Here is a 23,004-nt window from a genome sequence, read left to right as displayed (position 1 = left end):
TCAGCACTAATGATGACATTAATTATTTAGCATATTTTTTTCTTGACATTCTTCTGTTTTCCATTCACTGCCTATGATTCCGAATGCATATTTTTAACTTAGATAATAACTGAGGAGGGGAGAGTACAGAAGCAGCAAGTCCCTTGTAACTTAAAGCAACATCTTATCTGTGGCATACGTTGGCTTTTTGTAATGAATGCGTAATGCTCTGTAGTCAAGCTTTTCAGAGGAATGCTGGTGTCATCTTCCTCTCCGTAAAAGCCCCTCTGCTCCCGACACGTTAATTGCACAGTTGCCTAAATGAGGCACTGCGGAGTGTTAATGTATCAGCCTGAGCGACAACACACTCCTCTTTTCACAGGGCTTTTGCCCTTGATCGTGAATTTAGCAAAGCGAGTACCTTAAAAATAAGCGGAGATTCAATTACACTTAGCCTCTTGCGTAAGGCTTGTGGGTACAGGGATCCTTCGACTGTAACTCATGCACTTTCCCTAGAAACAATAAGCAATTGGTGAAGTAGTTGGCAAGTGCTGGGTTAGGGAAGGATGCAGCGGCGTTCGTCTGTGTCTGGAAGCGGAGTGTTCAGCGTCCACATGGTTTATAGAGAAAATAAATAGGAAAAAGAAAAAAAATAGGAAAAAGAAAGATAGATAAATAAAGGGGAAAAAATAAAAGAAAAAGGGGGAGGAAAGGGGAAAAAAGGAAAAATGGAAAAAAAAAATGAGGAAAAAGGAGGGAAGAAAAAAAAAAAAAGTGTGTGTGGGGGGGGGGGGGAGGGAGAAAAGGGCTCGGGATGCTGCCTGCAGAAGCCCCCTGACCAGGAGCCCCATCCCCGGGCAGGATGCTTCTCCTGGCTCCGGGGCTTGCTCGGGCTCCGGCCCGTGGGGCGCGGGTTTTGGGGCGGCGGGCTGGCGGCGCTGATGTCAGCGCAGGGCGGCGGGAGCGATTGGGCTGCGGGAGACTTTGCAGCAGCAAATCCGCCCCCCTTTCCCCCCAACACGCCTCCCCCAGACTCCTCACCGTCGGTTCCAAAGCTCGGCCGGCTGCGGGTAACTCGCAGAGGTGCCAAAAAGAACACACACAAAAAAAAAAATAAAAAGAAAAAAAAGTGGTCGAGGGGCCGGCCCGGCCGCCCCCCGCCCCCGGGCATCGCCCCGGCCCGTCGGGGCGGAGGAGCGACCCCTCGCCGCCACGCCGGGCAGCGCCGCCCTACACGGCGCCCTATAAAAGCCGCCTCCAGCGAGGGGGGAAGCTCGGCGTGAGGAGAAGGGAGCGGAGCGGGGCCGCTCCGGCCGGCTTCGGGCCATGACATCCGTCCTGGGCAGCGGCAGGGCGTCGGGGGGGCCGAGCGGCCAGCTGAAATGCAAGCCCAAGAGGAGGCGGAGGAGGAGATCCAAGAGGAAAGGTAAGGGAGATTTGTGTTGTTTTTTTTTTTTTTTGCCTTGTTTGTTTGTTTGGGTGCTTGTTCTTGCCGCCCGCCCCGCGGACACGCCGGTCATTGTCTGGGGATGGAGCACAGCGGCACCCCCGGGGCTCTCCCCGGGGGGAGCCGGCCAGTGGGGGGGAGGTGTCTCCGCACCCCCCTTCTCTCCGCAATCTTTATTTGGGGTTGTGGGGGACTCTCCGGGTGCCTCAGCCCCGGTGTCCCGCTGTGGAGGAGCAGAAAGCTGCGCCGAGCCCCCCGGCTGCAGGCAGGCGCCACGCCGCCCCTTTTTGGCTTTTTTTCACCATTTTTTTTAAATAAGGTCCGCCAAGTTTTGCTATTCTGGTGTCCGTTCCGCTTCCCAAGCAAACCTTTGTTAGGAAAGCGCTAATTGTCATGAGCATGAAAAGTAAAGCTACAGGGTGTCACTGCAAACAGGGAATGTGCCCTAGATAAAAGCTCTTCTGAAGTCCTGTTTTCTCCTGTAGAGAGGATGACACACTACTGCCTGATTTCTGATGTTTTTTTTGCCTGAAAAAGCCGAAGTTAACAGACTGAGCACTTTAAAGTGAAACGATACGGGAAGCGGGTCCGGAGATGGGCAGGTGCAACGCATCTGCTTGCAGCGATGCCAACTCCCAGGGTGCCACTAACCAGCAAATGTCACCCAGCCCATCGCTGTCACCAGTACCTGGGACTAGCACTAGCTTCTCAAGTCAAGCCGGCACTCGGATACCTTAGTTCTGCTGATTCCAGAAGCCCTCCTTTAGAGACATCATTAGCTAGGAGTCTTTTGGTTATTGATTATGTCGAAGCCAATAAGCATGTTATTGGGGAACTTTTCAGAAGGGTGTCAAAGCAGGTTTTGTGTAGTAACAAGTGAAAAGGGGTCAAATGCTGGATGCTGAAGTGTATCTACAGTTGTCACTGTTTCAACTTTCATGCCTGAACTCTCAATATCCATAACTGTAGTAACAAACAGTGACCTGAGCACAAGAGGGAACAGCAGGCGTGCAGATGTGCTCGTGCTTCCAGTAGGTGTGTAATCTTGTCTTGCTACTCCGCATCTTTAGCATGCAGTAACAGCTGGTGATAAAGGCTGTTTTATACTATTACCAAACAAACTTTGAAATATTAAACAAAGGGAGAGCTGCCATTAAAGCTGCTTCTATTTAAGTTGTGCTCTGCAGACTTATGTTGTATTTGTTTGAGCAAAAAAAAAACTTTTCCAGGGATTTACAAACTTATCCTAGCCTTAGATACCCTGTGTTTGGCCAAGAAAAGAGCGGTCATTAATCCATGCAGTGGGGAAAAGGTTCTTTGTTATAAAGGTAAATTATAAATGTTGTTTCCCTTTCTAAGAAAGTGACAAAAGTGAGGGTGTTTCAGTAAGACTTTTTTTTTGCTGCTTTCTTTGTTGCCAAATGTTTTGCTGAAATAAAGTGGAAGTTGAAAGCCTTAACAAAACACAAAAACTTGCTAAATAATAACTTGGTAAATGCAGCTATTTACAGAACGCACAGCTGGAGGCTGATGGCATTCAAGAAAAGTACTTGTCTGACCAGTATCAATGAGTGCATTTGAAGCATTCATTTTTTTTATTCCTTCAAACATACTATCATAACCACTTTCCAACCAGTTGGTTAGTATTCTAATTATAGGGATCAATGCTTTTGTTTGTATTTTTCTTTTGTATATAACCACCCTATATATTCATTAACAATACACATTCCTGTGAATTTATGTTGCCAAAAATGGCTTTAACTTACGGTAAGCCAAGTATAAAACCTGTTAGTTTTGACTATTACTATAGTTTATATATATTGGTGGTAACTAATACAAAGGTGTTGCTTAACAAACCGGCTCTCTTGAAGACCTGTCAAGCCAATGTTTATTAGGCTCACAAATTACGTCTTCCTGAGAATTAATGTGGGCTCCACTGTTTTGCAGATTTGATCTATTTAATAGCTTGTGGAAAATCTTTTTCTGTAGTTACACCTAAGGCATCTCCCTTAAACAGCTCTCCAGCATGTATTTTGTTATTTATAGTAAAAACACTTTTAGAAGATGCTTTAAAATATGTGCATGTATGTACATAGACACAGATACCTATGGACACATGTACACAAAGAAATTCATTGTAGTCTTAAATTTAAATTGAATAGTAATCAGAGTAAGGAAATGATATTGCCTTTCGCATCCCTACTCTTCAGGGAGGTAGGCTCAACAGATTTATACACTAATATATTAGAAGTGTTAAATGTGAACAGTGCTTAAACACAGTTTAAAACATTGCATTCCTAGATGTTCTATGAGGCAAAGCAGCAGAAGCAAATACTATTTTCTATTTAATAACATTATTTTTTACTTCTTTGGATTCAACTCTGTGGTTCTAGTCATGTTTTTGTCCTGGGTAGTGTGAATTACAAATTAATGTATCTGGGTATAGCATTTTGCTCCATTCCTTTTAAACCAGAGCATCCAGGTATAGGAGTTTCGGGACAGTAAGCAAGTTCAAGCAAGGAGAGCAAACGTTCTTTGAATAGCTAAATCTCCATGTGTGTTTGTGATAAAAACAATAAAACACATGTGCTGTGCTGCAAAAGACAGAATTTCCCTATATGCAAATAGAGCGCTGAAGACCTTGTGTGATTCCAGTGTGCAAAGACATAGTCCTGTAATTGATTTGTGTGCACTTTATTTTAAGCATACAGAATCCAGCAAACTACTCTGTATAAATATTCTACCTTGATGAGTTAATGTTAAATGTCTGTGCGCAGAATATCACATTGCAGGTGTATATTTGCCCAGTGATTTCATTCAGTTTTACACTACTTGCAGAAAGCGTCTTTTAAAAAAAATAAATTGGCTGGATATTTATAGCTTTTTGTTAAATTATTATAGGTAGGAATCTTTTCATTGTCACTTAGAAAATCAGTATGTTAACTCCCAGGGGAGTTAATTTATTAATTTCTCAGAGACCTAATGCAAAATAAATACAGATGGTTGCTAGAATACCTGAATATTAATTCTGTGTAAAAGCAGAAACAGATATTGTTTCTATTTTATTCTATATCTGTGGTTATAAAATGACCAGAAGTTAGAAAACTCTGCATAATGACTTAAAGAAATAACTTCTAAATTTTCAAATCCTTAAAGGAAATTGCTGGATTTGTGTGTTCTTGTTGTGTTTTCCCCAAGGCTTTGGAACATGGCAGAGTATTGGTAGAATTGAGCACAGTGGCCTCAGCATGTTTTATATGGACTTGCTAGCCTGCAGTACAGATCTTGGAAAGAAAGCTTGTGTTCTGAGATGAATGATTAAGAGTAGACAGAACAAAAGCAGAGTTGCATTTACTAGTAATACTAAAAAGGCCACACATCAGCAGCCTCCTGCAACTTCTTAGAAATCATCATATAGAAACTAAACATGAAATGGGTGATGGGGGATATGCCACTTAGTTATTGTGCAGTGTAAGGCTACAAGTAAGCCACCTTAGTTGCGATGCCTTTTTATAGAGCTAGCAATTAAAGTTAATTACAGGGATTGTGAGGGAATCAGGTATCCCTGATGTGGTGGAAGGCTGGGGCTGGGGTTGCCACTGATACAATGGGACATGAAATAGAAGTGGACAGAATAAAGTAAATAAGGACAGCAAGAGGATGAGAAGCAAAAATGATTATGAAATTAAATTTCATGAAAAATAAATGAAATAGAGTGCTGAGGACAGAGGGAAGAAACTAACTTGGTCCTTCATCATCCTGCAACACCAAAGTAATAAATGAACGCATTTCATCTTGGTGAGGTTCAGGGACACAACTCCTTCCCCACAACAGCATTGTGTCGTGCTTCAAGATGTGTTACGCTTATCTCGTCCCCTGGTAGCTCGAGGGGAAGGGACTGGATTTGGTGATAAAATTAAATTGATTAAACCTTTATCCATCATCTAATTTGGTACCTTTCTTTTTTCTTTTTTTTACTATTACCTCCAATTTCTAGTGATCCGTGTAATGACAGCAATTTGAGATAGCATCAAGGACATTAGCTACAATGACTGAACTTAAATTTAGAATAAAAATATGGGATTCATGAGTCCATATCTAAAGAGCAGACAATTAGGTTATAGCAGTTGTCTTCCTAGCAACAGCACATAAGTGTGAGAACAATAAAATGGTGCATTTTACTTTGAGAGAATAAAATATTTCAACTTTAACTTAAAGTGTTAATTATGTAAGCAGAAAAAGCAGTAATGTAAAAGTTGACCGTATCTTAAATGAACAATTACAGATATAGCCTTTTTGAACACAAATTGTCAGATGTTTTGCTTTCTTCAGTAGTGATGCAAAGACATTTAAAGGCAGTGGCAAAATATCATAGTGTTGGAAATAGCTTCACACTGCTTAAAATTTTGCAGCTTCTCCTTTGTGATTTGGGTAGGGGAAATTCTCCCGTAAGGTGATTTGTTACAGCTTTGCTTACAAATTCCAATTTAAGTGGTATTAATGGAGTTTTTAAAATACTTAGCGGCAGCCCTTTCTGAAGTGATACCCTACAAATGGAAAACCCCGCACTAAAAATTAAAGGTCACATGAAATTGCCTTGTGAAATATCAAAGGTACTAAAGGTCTGTGCAAACGTTTTCTTAGGTTCTTTCAATGCCCTTTAGGTTAGCAAGTTGCATTAAAAGGCGAGCGTTAGAATATCTGTCTGATCTCCATTAATTGTACGACTTTTGAATTACCGCTGTCCAATATTGCCTAGGTTTTGCAAGTAGTAATGAACCTAAATTGATCCCTGTGTTCACGGCTAACTATCTCTACAACCTTTCAGTCAGTTTACCACTCTTTCCCATGTAAACTATTAGTTACCCAGACAAAAAAGCCGATATGCATCAGTAGATAGATCATTCTCGAGGCATCTGTGATGAACTTGACATTTTTTTTGTGTAAAACATCTTGGTTTGCCTGCAGATCATGTAAGTTCCAATAGGAAAAGAAAGTGCTTACATTTCTTCTCTAGCTGACCTTTGTTTCCCGTTGCATGAATTTTAAACGAAGCAGCCAACCCAGAGGTGTTCTAACAGCATGTTGTGATATGTAATATATTACAAAGACTACTTTGTTAACTCGTGGAAGCAGCTTGTCAGCCCATACTAATAGGCAGCCCTCCCTGAGTCATAAAATAACCAAATTTAATGCTTTAACAGTGAGCATTTAAATGGATGCTGTTATCATCATTGTTCAGTCGGTCTCAAATTTCTTGCTTCTTATGATGGGTTTGAAATATGAAGGTGTATTTTTGGGCCCCGAGTTAATAATGTCTGCTCTGGACTAGGGACTGGACATTGCTGTGGGTGGTTTAATGAAAATCCCCGCTAACCAAAGCGTGATAACAAGGGAAAGGAGAGAGCGGGGCAGGGTGCATAAAGAGCAGGATGCCCAACATTGAAGATATTATGATGTCATTAGTGAAAGAAAGGTATATTCTTGCAAAATGCTTTCTACTTCATTTTGGCTGTTCTGGCTCAAAAATGTATACTAGAAATAGTGAGGATTCAGAGACATATGGCAAAGGGATTAGAGATGTGTAAAATTTCAGTAGAAGAAAATTGATGAGATTTATATTGTTTACCTTGGAGATAAACATAAGAAGGAATAGAGCAAAACCATATTAATGAAGGAAAGATTACAAAGAAAATAAACAGGCTACTCTGGTTTATTCCTGATTTACTTACAAAGACAGAGGCCTTTAAGGAAGCTGGATTTCTTCACATTATGAAGGAGTGAGAGGACCTTGTTTAGAGACAGTATGTAGCTGGCCTGTGGGATGCATTGCTTCCAGATATGGAAAACCAAAACTTCAATATGTGTAGGGAGAGGAGGTGCTTCATTAGTTCAGCTGAGACTAAAGCTAGAAAGTTTGCTGTTTCCTTTGGTAGGATGTGTTCAGAAGGATTTTTATTTTTTTAATGAGATGAGCCTTCTTTTTCAGGAAAGTGACTGACTTGGATTTAGAGGAAAGGCAATTTGTAGACGCTGTATTTGATCATGGTCACTGAGGCTGTCACTGCCTGGCTACCTGTGTGCCTCATAAAACTGGGAAGCATGGCTGGAGGAAAGCGGGTGTATTTCCTTGGTTTTCCCGATGACATGTTTAGTCCTTATCCTCTGTTTCCACTCATCTCCCCATATGTAAACTCAGGCTGAAATTGAGACTGATTCCATGATGCTGTGGTGAGTTTAGAAGGATAACAAATTGTGTCGTCCCCATTCTTATTCTTTCCACAAAAGGAACTAAGTGGTGGGATATCATGGGGTGAAAATGAGCTGTGTAAACATTTATTTCTTCTTCAGAAGGCCAGTTACTGATGTGACTGCTAAAGTGTACTGTGAGATGAATGGTGTGTAGTAGATGACTCCCACAGACCATGGTTGCCTTTGTGCAGGTGTTGGGAATTGTTTGTTAAAGCTGTACCAGCCCTTGCACTGATACTGGAGTCACACCGCATGGGAGTGCTGTTTCAAAAGCTGCCGTGTGTGGCGATGGTCCTTCATGTGCAGTTCAGAAAACAGGAGTGAGCAATTGTAGATCTCAAAGTGCTTCAGGAGAAAGTGTTTCTTCTCCATTCTTACATCATCTTTGTACCTTATGAGGTGCTCAAAACTATTAGAAGAGCCACCATTCTGTCCCTGCTAATGAAACGTCACCATGAGAAGTCAAGGCTGCTGGGAAGTGTGGAAAAGAAAGAAGTAGGTTTTGACAGACATTTTATCTTCCTCTCCATAGAAAGAGATTTATACACAACTAATTTTATGCAATTGCCTGCTTCTTACCAAGTGAAATGGCTACTTATTCCTTAAATAGAGGGGTTTAACAAATGTAAAATGATGACTATCTAGCCAACTCTAATAATGTGTTACCTTTGTGTGAGACCTTACGCTGCTGCACTTACTAACAGTAAAATTACAATTCAAAGTTCCTCTCAGCATGACTCAGGGTGACAGAGCTGTGCTGCTATGGACATGTCTGTGCTTAAACACTTTTATATGTAATAGGGATGTTTGATTTGTCTAGCTGTGTAAAAAATAACTGAATAACCACCGGGTCCTATTAGATAGTAGGTCTTTTTTTGAACTCTATGGGCTTTATTTTCATTAGGGATCTATCTTTTTACTAAGTTGAATGATTTTGTTTAGAGATGTAAAGATGAAATACATTTCCAGCATGTGTGTTCATACACGTACATGCTGTGTGAATTTGTAGTTTAAAATACGTAGGCATATATGTAAACATTTTTATACGATTTCTGTATGATCTCCCTCTAACACGGTTTTACAGACAAATCACAAAGGCATAACTACACAACAATTGTAAGATTGTTTCAATTGAGAAATAAATTAAGGAAACTTACTATAATCCAGGTTTTTTGGATATTTATGTGCTAACTTTGTACATATGTTTTCTGAGTAGCTAAGTAATTCAGAATGGCAAAGACAGATGCCCATGCAGGACCCTGTAATATTTATGTCAGGAAACCCCAACCCTTCGTCAAAAAGGCAGATTTGGTCTGAAGCTTCTTTGCGTTCTGATCTTTCTCCAGCAGAACCGTATGGAAAAACTGACATAACTGTGAAGAGGAGCAACCCTGAGCTTGTGTTCTGTTTCACATCCATGCCAGCAGACCTGCCAGACAATGCCAGGCAAAAATGCCTATGGATCCTTGAACAATATTTAACGAAAATTAACTTTCATTAGCTGATGTCCAGGTTGTAATTTCATCTCCCTCATGCCAATCATGAATTGCATTTGTGTTTGCATGAATGGCAGTTTTGGGAGGTAAGGGGCAGAGCCGCAGTGGTCTGTGTTGGCTCCATTGTTGAGCAGTGCAGACAGTAATTAAATTGGAGCTCAGCTCTTGCTGCTTGTGGATTTAGGAGTTTAAAAGAAGCAGTACAAAAAGAGACTATCCTCTAATATCACTGACAGTGGGTCTCCTCCAGCTACAACTGCTGCAAAGATTATTGATTGATCCATGTTTATCATTTATTTATGCTAAAGCATCTGATATGCTTCTGTAAAATCTGTTTCTAAAATTAAGACACTTGACTCATTTTCAGTTCACATTCATAATGAACAGCTTTTACAGATGTATGACAGAGGTTTGCTTTACCTTATGTTGTGCTCACATGGAGCACTTTTTGTACTTTTCAGTTGAAACACGTTTGATTTTTTTTAAGTTTCACTGTGCAAATCCTTTAGATTTTATACATGGGCCAGAAAAGGGAATATACAGTATTCAAGCATAAATGTGAAGCATTTCCATTCTGCAGAATAAGTCAAAAGAAGGTCTTTCTAGGTTAACTTTTACTCTGCCAATAATTCTTTTTAAATAAGATATTAGCTCTGCATTATTTTTTTTAAAGAGCTGAAGCATTTTGGAGTCTCTGCATGTTACAGCACAAAGTGTAAACTGTAAGGTAAAAAAACAGGCAGTGTGATGCTAACAGTCTCAGTTCTCAGAAGATGCTTATTAGGTGCCAAAAACAAATGGGGGGGGATTTTTTTAAAATGTACACTGGTTTTGATTGATTAGAAGTTGCCGTTCAGCAGTGTGGTTTATAGTACATGCAGTTTAACAGGACACTGCTTTCTAGATTAGTTACCGAGGTGGACTTCTAAGCATTTCAGCATTCTGAAATGGTACCAGGCAGGAAACCATTGGCAAAGAAGCTCTGGCAGCCTTTCCTGAATGTTACCAGTGAACCCCTTATTAAATTTACACTTAGGATGCAAGACACATTGGACTGCTTTTTTGTTCTTCCTCATTTTGTTCAACTCATCCTAGCTGGCAAGGACTCATTGCCCAAAAACATATCAGTATAATAATGCTAGGTACGTGCCTGAAGTACTTATTAAAAAAAAAAAAATTACTATTAGATCTGAGGCCACATTCTCCCAGTTTAGAGAGGGAAACTGAGTCAGAGTAAAAAGTGTTGGAGCACTAATTAGGAGATGTGCATTCAGGAGTCTGCAGGTTTAGTTTCAAGCGGCAGATGAATGCCTGTTTGTAGTTCATACGTATTTTTCTTCCATAGCTGCCTCACACCCGTAGCAGCAATGCATCGCTTGGCTAGGCCAGAGTGAGACCCTGGTGTGCCATGGCCCAGCATGACCGCGGCTCCCGGCCTGGCTGCAGGCCGGAGCTCTGTGCTGGCAGCAGCAGGCCCTGCCAGCAAGGTGGCCTGTAGGGCTGTGCAGGGTACTTTCTGCCTGTCTGCAGCATTCGGAAGAAGGGGCCTCTTGATTTACTTTATTTTTTTGTATGTAAACAGATGTGTGGGAGTGGATTCTTTGCAAGCGTTACCTAAATTTCATAGCTTCTTCACTAAAAGTAGCGGTGCTTATAGTGCTTTGCCTGTAAATTTTGTGTATATGTGTGCTTCTAGGAAGACCAGGAGAATATTTCATTTTAGTTGAGACCAGTGTAAATTGATGGTACTCTTTAACCATAAGATAATACTTTGACTAAAATGTGGCAGAAAATTCTCAGATGGAAAAAAAAAAAAGGTGCCCTGGTTCCTGAGCATAGGCAAGAAATTCTGGAAATTGAAAACAATTACTAACAAAAATCTGTTCCTTATATTACTTGAACTTTGCCTCAATAAAACCAAACCCTCATCAAGAGTCTCCAAAATGAAATGAAAGCAAGAAGCAACAAATTACAAATTATTTTGGGTCTTATAGAGCGCTTTGTTAAGGGGACTGGATTCTACACTGTAGAGGCCATCTCAGTGTATTATATTAATGACCAAGATAACTACAAAGGCTGCAAAAAGCCACTCTTAGAGCAAAGCACAGTGTATGTAAACTCAAATCTGTGTATTTATCACATATTGGCACTTAAACTTCTTGTTTTACCCAATACCTCCTGCTCTTGTCATTATCTCAGTCTCCTCGTGTGTATCCTCCCCAGCTGTTATTCATACAAATTATAACAGTGAAAGTATGTGAGATTGGTGACTGGATCAGACCAATATCTCATAAAAGGTCTTCAGGATAGTGTGTGGCCTTGGTTCAGCAAAATCACTTCAGTCATTCCACCACTGCTCAGAAAAGCAGTAAATAATGAGTAGCAAGATCTGCATACAGATATGCAGGTGCTTAAATTTTCTGTGGAATTGGGAACTGAATAGGAAGCTATTACTACTCTTATTTTTCTCTATATATAAAGAAGTTCCTAATACAGTTAGGGCTCCAGTCTCATTCTGTTTTACCAAATCTAAACTGCTCCTCTTAACACTTCCTCGTCTGAAGAAATGTTTCTGTGACACTACTGTATAAAGTTCTTTTCAATGCTGTTTAGACAGAAATGGGAGATAGCCCCTTACCTTGATTTTTTTTTTTTTTGCCAAGATTTTCCTTCCAATAGCAATTCCTGCAAAAGCAGTGTGTGCATCGTATGTAGGCTGTAGGGTGGAAGCAGTACTTTGTTAATCTTGGTTCTGAATCATTTGATTTCTGTTAGTTTGTGCTGTTGTATATTGTTGCAAACCTTGGCATGGGGCACGTATCTGCCTGCGGGCACAGCCTGCATGGATGTCTCTGCAGCCAGTACATAGCACACTGAATTTCCATCTGTCATTTCCCTGTGCTCCGGCAGGTATCCGTGAGTTTGTGCATTGGAGAATAGATGAGGATGATTCACTGAAACCTGCATGGCAAAAAAGATTTTTCAGTAATCACCATCACAGTAAGGGCATAGACATGAAGCACAAGCAGCCAGCACAGTGAGATGGGATGCTGTCAGCACATCTGTGACCAAAAGCATGGAGAGAGGGTAACAATAATGTGGCTTCTGATCAAATATAGGAACCTGGTGTCCGTCAGTCCTACCACACAGCTTGTCTCTGCTGAATGTTGACAACGTGTTACATAAATTTCCATGCAACAGCTTGTTTCACAAACTTTTCCCAGTAATGTAGATTAAGTCTGAATTTCATGTTGACTGCTTTCATGCATATTCATTAGATAAAAGCCCAGACAATTACTGTGATAGTTTCACTAGCAGGTGGAGCATGTTTTAGGATTTGATAGGCATGGGATTTGTTGGAATAATCTCAGAAATTTGGGGGATTATTTTGGTGATGGAGGTTTGTATGGAAAGTGAGAACATAAGCAGATTGGAAGGTGATTTCATTATGTTTTTACATTAATTTGCTTTTACCATTTTAAATTTAGAGCAAGTTCATACTTTGAACAAATGAATGTCTCTTAGGACAAGCAGTGAACCACACAAATAAATGCTATCTAAATAATATAGTTTAAAATTGCATAAAGAGTATGCAGCAATATTACTAAAGGGATATGATTTTATTGTTCATTTTCCAAAACAGTAAAAAGATCTAGGAAATATATATTTTCTCTCTTCACTTGTGTAATGATCACTGTCATCCATTATGTACATTAAGGTTATAGCTTAAATTCTGTTGAGTAGGTAATATGCATGCATCAACATTGCTTGTTGTGAATTTGTGAACAAAAGCACTATTTCCTTTTTTGTTTCCACTAGAAAAGAAAGATTGAAAGCAGAGTCAAGATGAAGAGAATAGGAGCCTGATCCTGCACTGTCACGTGGGAATCTCTTTTTCAGAAGCACCGGGCACTACTGCTTATGGGGACCTTCATCCCATGGGTCATTCTCCCATGGGTGGTCATGTCTGCTGTGCAGATTGACCTCAGTGGTAATCATCATGCAGGTTACGGTCATGCTAACTGGCGCTGTCAGTAATGCATCACTGCCAAATTAGAATTTCAAAAAGAAAGCAAGGAAGTTAAAATTGCACGCTCAGGAAAGCACTTTATTTCATTCCTACAGTACAGCATCAGAATTTAATGTTATAGGAGGTTTAAAAATACACTTGCATACCACAGAAGATACCAGTCTAGACTCCCCATCTGTTGAATGCCTTGTTAGTAAGTAGCAGTTCAGTATTTGACTTAAACAGAAATCATCATGTAAAAATGCTAATAATTTCTCTACGCTGTTTTGTTACTAATGAAACTTCAAAGCTATGAATGCATATGTTTATATTCAATTTCTATTTATATACTTAAACACAGACACTCTAGTACTATGAATATTAATGTGCCAATATGTGCTTCAGCAATGCGTACATTAACGTACATGCATATTCATAAAGGGGTGAACTCACAGAAGTTTTGTCCCAGGTTTCATAAAGACTTTGAATCAAATCCTTATTTTTCAATAAACATTGGGCCAAATTTCCAGGAATTGGTTTGATTCATAATGTTGTCTTTTTGTTGTTGTTGCAGTATCTTTTGTTCCTAAGCATGTTTTGCATGTGCTACATCACTTGTATAAGCTTGTGCAGAGGTGACAGTGCTGCTTCCACACTCTTGTCCATCCTCCTTTGTCTATTTTCAGTGCATTTTGACCACACATTGTAATCCCCTATGCCATTATAATGGATTAATTATCAGCCCCTCAGTTTCAGGTTCTGAATCTTTCTCTCAGGCTCAGATCACTTATAGCATCAGCTGAAAGGACAGTATTGAATGTCTTCCTCATAACTCTTTGCATCTTGTACTTATCATAAATTTTGTTTATTCTTTACTATGAGCACTGCTTTAAGCATGAAATGTTAACTGTTATCTGGGCTCTTAGCTGAAAGAAATCCATGCAGGTGGGAAATAATGAAAAGTCAGGAAGTCTACCACTCATATGACTTCTTAGACTGTAGACTTTGGGACTTCAAATATTCATTTTTTTTTTTTTTTCAAAAATCAACTTAAAGAAACTGACTAGGAGAGGGTAATGACAGAAATTGTTTCTTTGCAGAGCTTTCATCAGCTTATTTTCAATTTTTCTTCACAAATATGTGGGCTAGAAGCATTCATATATTTGTATATGCATGAAAAGTAAACACATCTAACACTTCCATCCAGCCATCCAACTTCTGAATGCTAAAATCTGTGGCTTTCAGAAAAATCACATGGCAGAGCCTGCATCTGCACTAGGGATTTTGGCTGTAGCAGTTGCAGCCAAAAGCCCAGGTGAGGTGTTCCTGCCCCAAGAGGACAGGCTGGGCAGGGGCTGGTGACCAAGGGAATGCTGGCCATCAGCTTCAAGGAGAGCCCAAGCACCCTTTGGCCTCATCTCTGCCACTCTGTGTCCTGTTAGATGGCTGGTCCCAGCCTGGGCCAGGACAAATTCTGGATATAAGTTACCCTGGGCAACCTCAGGTCAGAGAGGGCAGTGGCAGTGAGGCTGAAACATGGGTCCTGGGTGAAGTGATTGCAGGCTGCAGGGCCAAATGTTTCTCAATAGGGTTACTGCAGGTTTTCAATTAATAATGTCAATTAATAATACTATCATTATGGGTATTTTTATTATGTAAACTTAAGAGGAATGAAAACAGCGTCTAATTTTTACATTTTTTTCTTTCACAACTCTTAGTGGTTACCCATGAGCTTTTTAGATAGTATATTGAAAATTAATTTCAAACATGAATAAGAAAGAGCAGGTGCAGAAAGCTTTGTCTCAGCTAGAATTGGAAATGTGAGGTGCCTTCCTGGAGCTTTGATTCCAGTTTGCTGGCTTCCCAAAGTGCACAGAACAAGTGTGTCTGTGACCAATGGAGCCCATGAAGCATTTTGAAATTGTCTCTAGTGCTCATTTCTTTCTCCAGGAAGAACTAATTTTAAATATTCCAGCAGGCCTTTCCGGAGATACGGTACCTTTTTCCCCTGACTGCATCTTTTTGCTGTTTGTGTTTTTTTTAAGAGATCTCATCTCACAGATATTTACTTACAGCATTATATTGCCTAGATACATCACTCTCTTCTCAGGCTCTCTACACTGCTGGTTGGTCCCCTCAGCTGCTGTCTTTGGACAGCAGTGTATTGGGAAGGAGCAAGCTCAGTGATGAAGCTTGGTTAGGCTAAATTTAGGGGCAACAACACATTTCTGTAGAAGACACAGTGTTGGTGGTGCTTGGGAGAAATGAGACTGCACAAACAAATCTGTACTCCAGAGGGAGAGCTGACGTGAGACTCACACATGAGACACTCCTTGTCTTCTGCACTTGCTTTTTACCATGTGTGGCCAGAAAGTTTGTTTTACAAAGAAGTCCATGAACCCTGTTTGTGTATCCAGGTGCAGGTCAATGACTTCAGTTGAGCATGTGCTGCTGAAATGCTGGGGTGGTCATGAGATGCTTCAAATAGCAGCAGGTCTCCTGGAGGTACTTGCACATGAGCTGCTGATGGATGTACTCCTGGGTGGGGAGTCCTACAGCCATGTTTGCTGCAAGTCTTTTGGTGATACGATGGAAGCACTGTGGCCTGGTGGTGCTCCCAGCCCCATCAGCAAGGAGGATGTGTCTATTACTTGGTGTTCACGTAGGGCTCGGGGGCAGTTTACACACTTGCAAAATGGATTTCAAATAAAGGAAGCTCTATTTTAAAATTAGCAATGCTGAAACTTAAAAATATCTCTTCCTTTATTACTAGGATGTATTTTTAGGACCTAATTCATGTCTCGTGTGAATGCAGTCCACCCACTGCTACGTTGGGAGTACTGAGCTGGAGTCTGAGGGCTGGGTGTTACATTTTCCAGAAATAGGTGCTACCCAAGAATTTGAATATTTACATTCTTTGCATTTTTAAAAAATGTGTCCATGGACTTGAGGCCTGTATATAGTTTTAAAATAGTGAAAATTTAAAGTATGAACTGCTAGCCTTTTTTTGTCCTATCACTTGATCCTCATTTTTATTTCGGTTGCTTGAGGGGGATCTTTGCTTAGTTAGTTTGCATCTAGTTGCTGTAAACTGGAAAATGTCTCAAACATAGTCACAATTTCTGGAGGGGAAAATAAAAAGTATGTTTCCTGTTTTCCCCAGTCTTGTTTTGAGCTGCAGTACCATAGTGGTTGGCACCCATCAGTACATGAACCTATTTATGCCCCGCTGTCTTCAGTGGTCAGTGTGAGGCCAAAACTAATGACATACATACATTACTTGCTCACTGAAGCACCTGCTGCTGGTGTTCATGGTGGTAAGCTCAGCCAAAAATCTCCTTCTGGGAGCCAAGGGCAGTGTCTGGCCTTCAGAGGAGTCTCCAGTACCTGGATCAGTGACCGTGGCTTTGAAGCATGGAGTTCTGTATGTCTCTACTAATTAAAGAGCCCTGCCGGTGCAACATTTAGCAAGCTATAAAGCTAGATGATGAACTTCAAGAAGACAGGAGGTTACTTACCCCAGAAACAAGCCACTGTTCTCATTAGCGCTGTTGCTGCAGGCAGAAGAGGCCTGCAGTTGTGTGCTGGACCTTGCCCTTCCTGACTTCAAGCACCACTTGCAACTGTTTTCATCATCCCCTTTCAGATATCACTGCCCCACACTGAATATTCATGGTGTTAATGCTGTCATAACAAACACAGAGTGTGACCCTGCAGCCCTTATTACCAGGAGCTGCTCTGACACAGCAAGGTAGGATAATGACACAAGCTGGCATGGCAGGAGCAGGCCTTTGCCTTCTTGTCAGAGTGGCCAAAATCTCCTCACACTCTGCTCCGGGACCCCACCTGAGACTCACCTGGAAAGACCCATTCTGAGGAGAAGGGCAACAAGATTTTGGCAACAAATAGTGCAGCAGGAGGACTGTCTCAGTGTCTCTGTGTTTGAAAGGTAAGCCCAAGGAGGCTCTCAGTACTTGCCACCTCACAAATAAATCAGAAATATAAAAGATGTAAAATGTGTATGTTTTGCCATAGAACAGCGATGGAATTTCATATTAGAAAATAAATAAATAAAAACTACCCACACCTCAAGTTGTTATTTTATTTAAAATAATAATAAAGCCTCTTATTTGGGCACTGTACTCCACAGATTAATGTGATCAACGTAATAACCATGTTCTCAAAAATGTAAAAAAAAAAAATATATATATATATATAGAACTTGGGAAAGCTGTTTCATACCTTTACATAAATAAGGCAAAAATAAATGAGAAATGTAGAAAATGCAAATCATATCTGTTCTCTGGTTTAATCTATCATTATGGGAGCTTGCAATAGGTAGGATTAGAAAATGATTACTGAGAAATATTATCGGTATACAGAACACTTCAAATCACTGAGGACTTTCATTTAAAATAAAAACATCAGCAAAAGGCTATATCAATACATGAATGGAGAGGAATCAGATATTTCTGCCACTGCAAAAAAATTAATAACGCAAGTCATTAGCATTAGTGCAACTTGCTTCTCTTTCCAATTTACAGCCACATATCTAGATTAACTGTAAAATATTCCTAGGTTTAGGACACACTGTCCTCCATTGAATGCTTAGCAGGGAAAGGTTATTAACGTTGAATGGGGACTGTTCTCTCAGGAGAGCTGCAGATAAAATGACCAGGGAAAGAAATAGCACAACTTCTCAAATTAGCATAATTAGTAATTATCTCTTAATAGCCCCACTTGGCTTTGGAGACTTGGCACTTGAAATTCCGCTTAAAGTTCAGTGAGGAAAAACAAATTTCACGCTGAAATGTCTCAATAACACAGCTGAGCTGCTGAGGTAATCGTCTGGTTTAGGTAAAGGGAAGGAGATGAACATATGGATAGCAAAGATCTTTCCTGTAAGCACTGTGTTTGTGTTTGCATATGCAAAGCACTCGAGGCTTAATGGTACAATTGCGACTTTCTCTGGGGGTGAGGGGAGGGCAGGAGGATGAGAGACTTTTCTCCTTTAATGGAGAGAAATAGATGAAGATAATAAACTAAAATGAGGAAATCCCATCCATTTTGCACTAGAATGGCGTGATTTCTTTTGCAAGTCTAGCTGAAATAAAAACCCCTGAGACAAACAAGCCTCAGGGTGGACAGAAACAGCAGCTTTTGTTGTAGCCAGTGGCAGAACTGAAACCTTTGCCCAAATGGGTACTGTTCTCCAACATTTCACTCAAGGCAAAATCAGATGAATGAGCAAAGCGCCTGGTAACCCTAATTTTTTTTCTTTATGTGGCAAGAAAACAGATGGTTCTCTTTAAATGCTTTTGGCTGGGAAAGAACAAAAGAGGGAGAGATATATTTACATTTTTTACATACCTAAACCCCAATTCTCTTTATCCTTAAGCAGAAAGCAATTTTATGAGCCCATACTGATTGGAACAAGCCTTTTGTTACTGAGAAGGCACTTTTTGATTTACGTGGTGCACAGCTGGTTGGAGACTTTCCACTAGGAAACACATATGCAATTGATAAACCTTCCTGAATTGGTTTGAAACAGCAAAAAAGGTTTTTTCACCCTATTTCCTTTGACAGGCAGGTTTTTCATGCTGGGGGGCCAATGGACCCAAACTAGATTTATTGAAGTGACAGTGCAGAGGGCTTTTTGTTGTGGTTGTGGGTGGTTTTTTGTTTGTTTTGTTTGGTTTGGTTTGGTTTGGTTTGTTTGTTTGTTTGTTTGTTTTCTTTTTTGCTTTTGTTTTTGGTTTTTTGGTTGAGGTTGTTTTGCTTTGACAGGGTTGTGGATTTTCTTTTAATTGCTGAATCTGAAGGTGTAGGCATGCAGTGGATGATGCCGCTGATGGCCTCTCTTGGGGTAGGATCAGGTCCCATAGAGAAGAGGCACTTTCTGCTCTGCCTGCAGAGCGGAGAGCCCCTTTGCTGCTGGGAAGTAACTCTCTTTTGGTGCCTTGTCAACACACAAAATAGGAATGATGAAGATAAACTAGTCCAAGGAGGTTGGCAGCTGTTATAAAACTGATAGGCTGACACCCTCATGGCCAGAGGAGCGAAAGGTTTGGCTTAGAAATTCTAATTAAGGCTGGCCAAGGTCCATTAGCTCGCCTTCACGAGTAGCTTTGCAGCCTCACACCCTATGTATCACCCTTATTATACAGGTTCTAGGTGAGAAATGTGATTAAGCAATCTGCTATCCTGTGCTTCCAAGGCCCAGCCTCTGAAAGCATTTCAAATGCCTCTACCAACCAATAAAATCCATTTCAAAATTCAAAAAGAGCATGAAGGCAAAGAGAGAAAAAGGAGAAAAGAAATGGAAGCAGATCAAAAGAGATGAAATGACATTTGAAAAGTATGGAAATTAGGAGAATATTGAGATGGAATTAATTACAAAAAAATCCTAAAAGATGCAAGAATCCAGCAGGTCTGATGTAAATATTTGCAAGCCAACAGAAAGCAGGGAGATGGGGTAGTATCACGACGAAATGTGCACATTGCTCCCTGTTCTTCCCCACTGCCCTACTCCCAAATGAGCACTTGACAAATAACTTAAGCTCAAGCACTAACAGTGAAGAGAACACAGAAAAATACTCTGACGGACACCTGAGATATCTCCCGATAGGCTGTACGTGGGCAGCTGCTGAGAAGAAAATGCTACAAAAGAAAAATGCCCACTCCTTGACAAGCCTCTTTGTTGAGTGATTGATATGTTTCTGCCTTCCTCCTTCCCTATAATATTGGGAATGGGAGCTGCTGCTTCAAGGCCAGAACTATTAAAAAATAATAATCTGTGCATACTAGCTTGATTCTTTATTATTTTTTTTAGAGCATATAGCTGGAAGTGGTGAGTGTTGATTTTTTTTTTTTGGTACCCCAAACTCTTTTTTAAGGCAGATTTTTCAGAACAGGTCTTTGTCAATTTGCTGTAAAATTTCGTATGGGGAAATACAGCAGTTCTGGCTGAGTAGTTGCATGTTTGTCTTAACTTGCTTGTACAATTCATTAGAAAGATGATCTTGTTAAATTCAAGAACCCTGAATTTGATTTTTTGGTTCTGCTGCTGTCGTCCTTTTGATTCTGACAATCTGCTTGTCTCACCTCTGCATGGAGTCCATGGGGACAGAAAGAATACCTTTGTCATTACTATTTATAATCTCTGCACGCTGTGAGCCCTTTAGAGACCACTAAATTATGTCTGAAATGACATGGTCCTGATCTGATTTTGGACCTCCTGGTTACTATTGTAAAAGTAATAGAAACTTTACTAAATGGCATTAAGTTTCATTTCTAGGCATTGAGGGAGCTGAGTGTGTAACCTGCAGGTGAACTTTCAAAGGCTACTTCTTTGACATTTGATCTTGTCTGACAGCGACTAATTACTTGACCTAATTCTGCAATGCTTGACAAACCTTAGTGAGGTGTAAAGAGCATTTTTGTTCTGCTAAAACCAATGAGTGCTCAGCAGTTCCATCAGGATTGGACCTTTAAAATTGGACCAAGCAAGGAAGAGGAGAAACATGTAAAATTGCCTGAGCAGAAAAATGCCTGAGGATAATTCTTTCTCTTTAAAAATGCCATTGGGTCATACTGGCTTCATAGGTAGCATTTAATTGTGTTAAGATGATAATCTGTCACCTTGTTCCATTTTTTCATTCCTTTTTCCAATTTTTGGAACCATCAATTTTAGCTATTTCTTGAATTGCTAGTAATTCAGAACAGGGGGTGAATAAGAACATACTGTGTATTGCATTTGTATTGCTTTCAAACAGAGTTAAACATAGCCTGTATATACAGATCATGGTAAGGAAATATCAGTAATTTTAAGTGAAAGAGTAAATTGGTCAACCTAACAGACCAATAGGGTCTGGCCTATTCCTTCATTTAATAAACTATGTCAATATTTTATGCTGTTCACATTACTGTCATTCATTTTATCTTTACTAATAAAAGATTAAGCAATAGTGGAACTATTCCACTAATAGTGGAACTGGTTAAGCAATAGTGGAACAGGATATCAGGAAAGATATAAGAAAAAGAGAAGTGGGTAAAAAAATAAAATTAAGCTGTATGTCACTAGAATGCACCTATAAAATTTGGCAAGTAACATCAACTGACACCCTAGTTTTGATTTCTTGTATTCATCAGGACTAAAGTACAAATGAAATGGCACGTGAAAAAAATAAATATATACATGTATATATATATAGAGAGAGAGAGAGAGAAAGAGAGAGTGTACTTCTTTAGCTTCAGATTAACTATTAAACACTCAGGAGGTGCTAATGATGGGCTTTATACAATCCTGTCATAATTCCCATTTAACTCTCTGAGTGGTTATTAACTACTAGAGACTACTGTGATCTGGCTCCATCCTGGGTGGTTCTGCTGTATCTATGAAATATTTGCTTGTTTAGCTCCTTTTTGTTTTACTAGCTAGGTGCCTACCTCAGGGGATGATTAGAGGCACAAGGGATGCTAGATGATCGTTATAAAATAAAGTTCAGGAGAATGTTAGTCTATGTGGTATTATTACCATGAGGCCATTTATTGACACAAAACAGTGTATAAATGTGTATAAACATATACACATGAAATACCATGGATTTTTTTTATTATTATTTTTTTTTTGCATTCTAAGTTTTTTATTCACATTGAAATCAGTGTCACAGTTAAGAAACTCTTAGTTTCTTATGCAGAACCTTGGAAAGCTATGAATGAAATAAGAAGGAACTGGGATTCTTTTTATTTGCTTGTTAGCTTTTGGTTGACACATAGGCTATGCACTCATACCTTTTCTGAAAGAGTAAAAAGCTTTCAAAAATCTTTGGAAAGAGTGAAAAACTTGTTCAGTTTCACACAACAAAGTAGACAGATTTCTTTCATATTCTGCACTTTAAACCACTGTCTTTTTCTCAGGCTCTTCTTAATTGGTAAGAGACCAATTTAACATATATACCTCAAACCAGTTCATGTTAAAATACATTTAATGCACTGGATCCATTGATACAGTATTTTGGAACCATTTGTATTTAGTCTTAGACTCTTCCCATGGTCTTGGGTGCAGCCCCCCGCCCCCCCCCCTTCACACCACGCTCTCTGTACAGGCTGTGCCTTGTCCCGTCTCATACCCTGGAATGCCTGTGGAAATAGGAATCCTTTCTGCTCTTGGTGTCTCCTTCATCCCTTTCTTCCCTCCCCTTTCATAAGCCACCCCAACCTCAACAATAATAACAACCATGTACATCTGCAGTAATAAAATCCACTAGCAGGTAAAGGGCAAGAAGAGCTTTTAGCTGTTTTACATTCTCAACCTCTAGAAACTGTGTCAGGGCATGCCTTAGATTCTGAACCCGTATGAACATGGAATACTTTCAGTACAGCATACCTAAGGTTTTGCTAAATTGTTTCCTAAACCAAGCAAAAATGTTCCCATTCTTTTACATTTGCCAAAGTCAAACAAATTCCCCATTGCATGCTGAGCTAAGGATATCTCTTCTTTGTCCCCGAGCAAAATACTGTAGTAGCCACTGGAAGCCTTATAATTAACAGAAACTAGGAGAGATGAGTTATTTCAGTAGGTCATAATTTAATAAGTGGAACATAGCCAAGAACTGTGCCACTGATGAACACTGAAACAATGAGCAGGTAGAACAGGCTGTAAAAATTGAAGTGGCTCTGGTGAACCTGGAGAGAAAATGTAAAGATGACCTATTTATGGTGTGCACACACACTATTTTCTGTTTTGTTTTACTTTCTTCTCAGAAACAGAGAATTCACTTGAACTCCAAATGCCTTTTCTTAATCTGGTCTCAGCATGG

General features: G+C 40.0%; 1 protein-coding gene across 2 annotated transcripts in view; it reads left to right on the top strand.

Moving 5' to 3' along the window:
- Positions 1-840: 840 nt before the first annotated feature.
- Positions 841-23,004, top strand: part of ADARB2 (adenosine deaminase RNA specific B2 (inactive)) — a 309,650-nt gene continuing 287,486 nt past the window's right edge. Inside the window, exon 1 of one of the 2 annotated variants that reach the window (XM_068673495.1) lies at positions 841-1,405. In XM_068673495.1, coding sequence (XP_068529596.1) covers positions 1,306-1,405 — 100 coding nt within the window. In that variant the 5' untranslated portion in view covers positions 841-1,305. The remainder of the gene's footprint in view (positions 1,406-23,004) is intronic. The other variant, XM_068673494.1, reaches the window with a different exon arrangement.

The sequence above is a fragment of the Anas acuta genome, chromosome 2, assembly GCF_963932015.1.
Source record: "Anas acuta chromosome 2, bAnaAcu1.1, whole genome shotgun sequence".
Taxonomy (NCBI): domain Eukaryota; kingdom Metazoa; phylum Chordata; class Aves; order Anseriformes; family Anatidae; genus Anas; species Anas acuta.
Note: the sequence above shows the minus strand (reverse complement) of the source record. Positions and strands in the feature narration are given on the sequence as shown.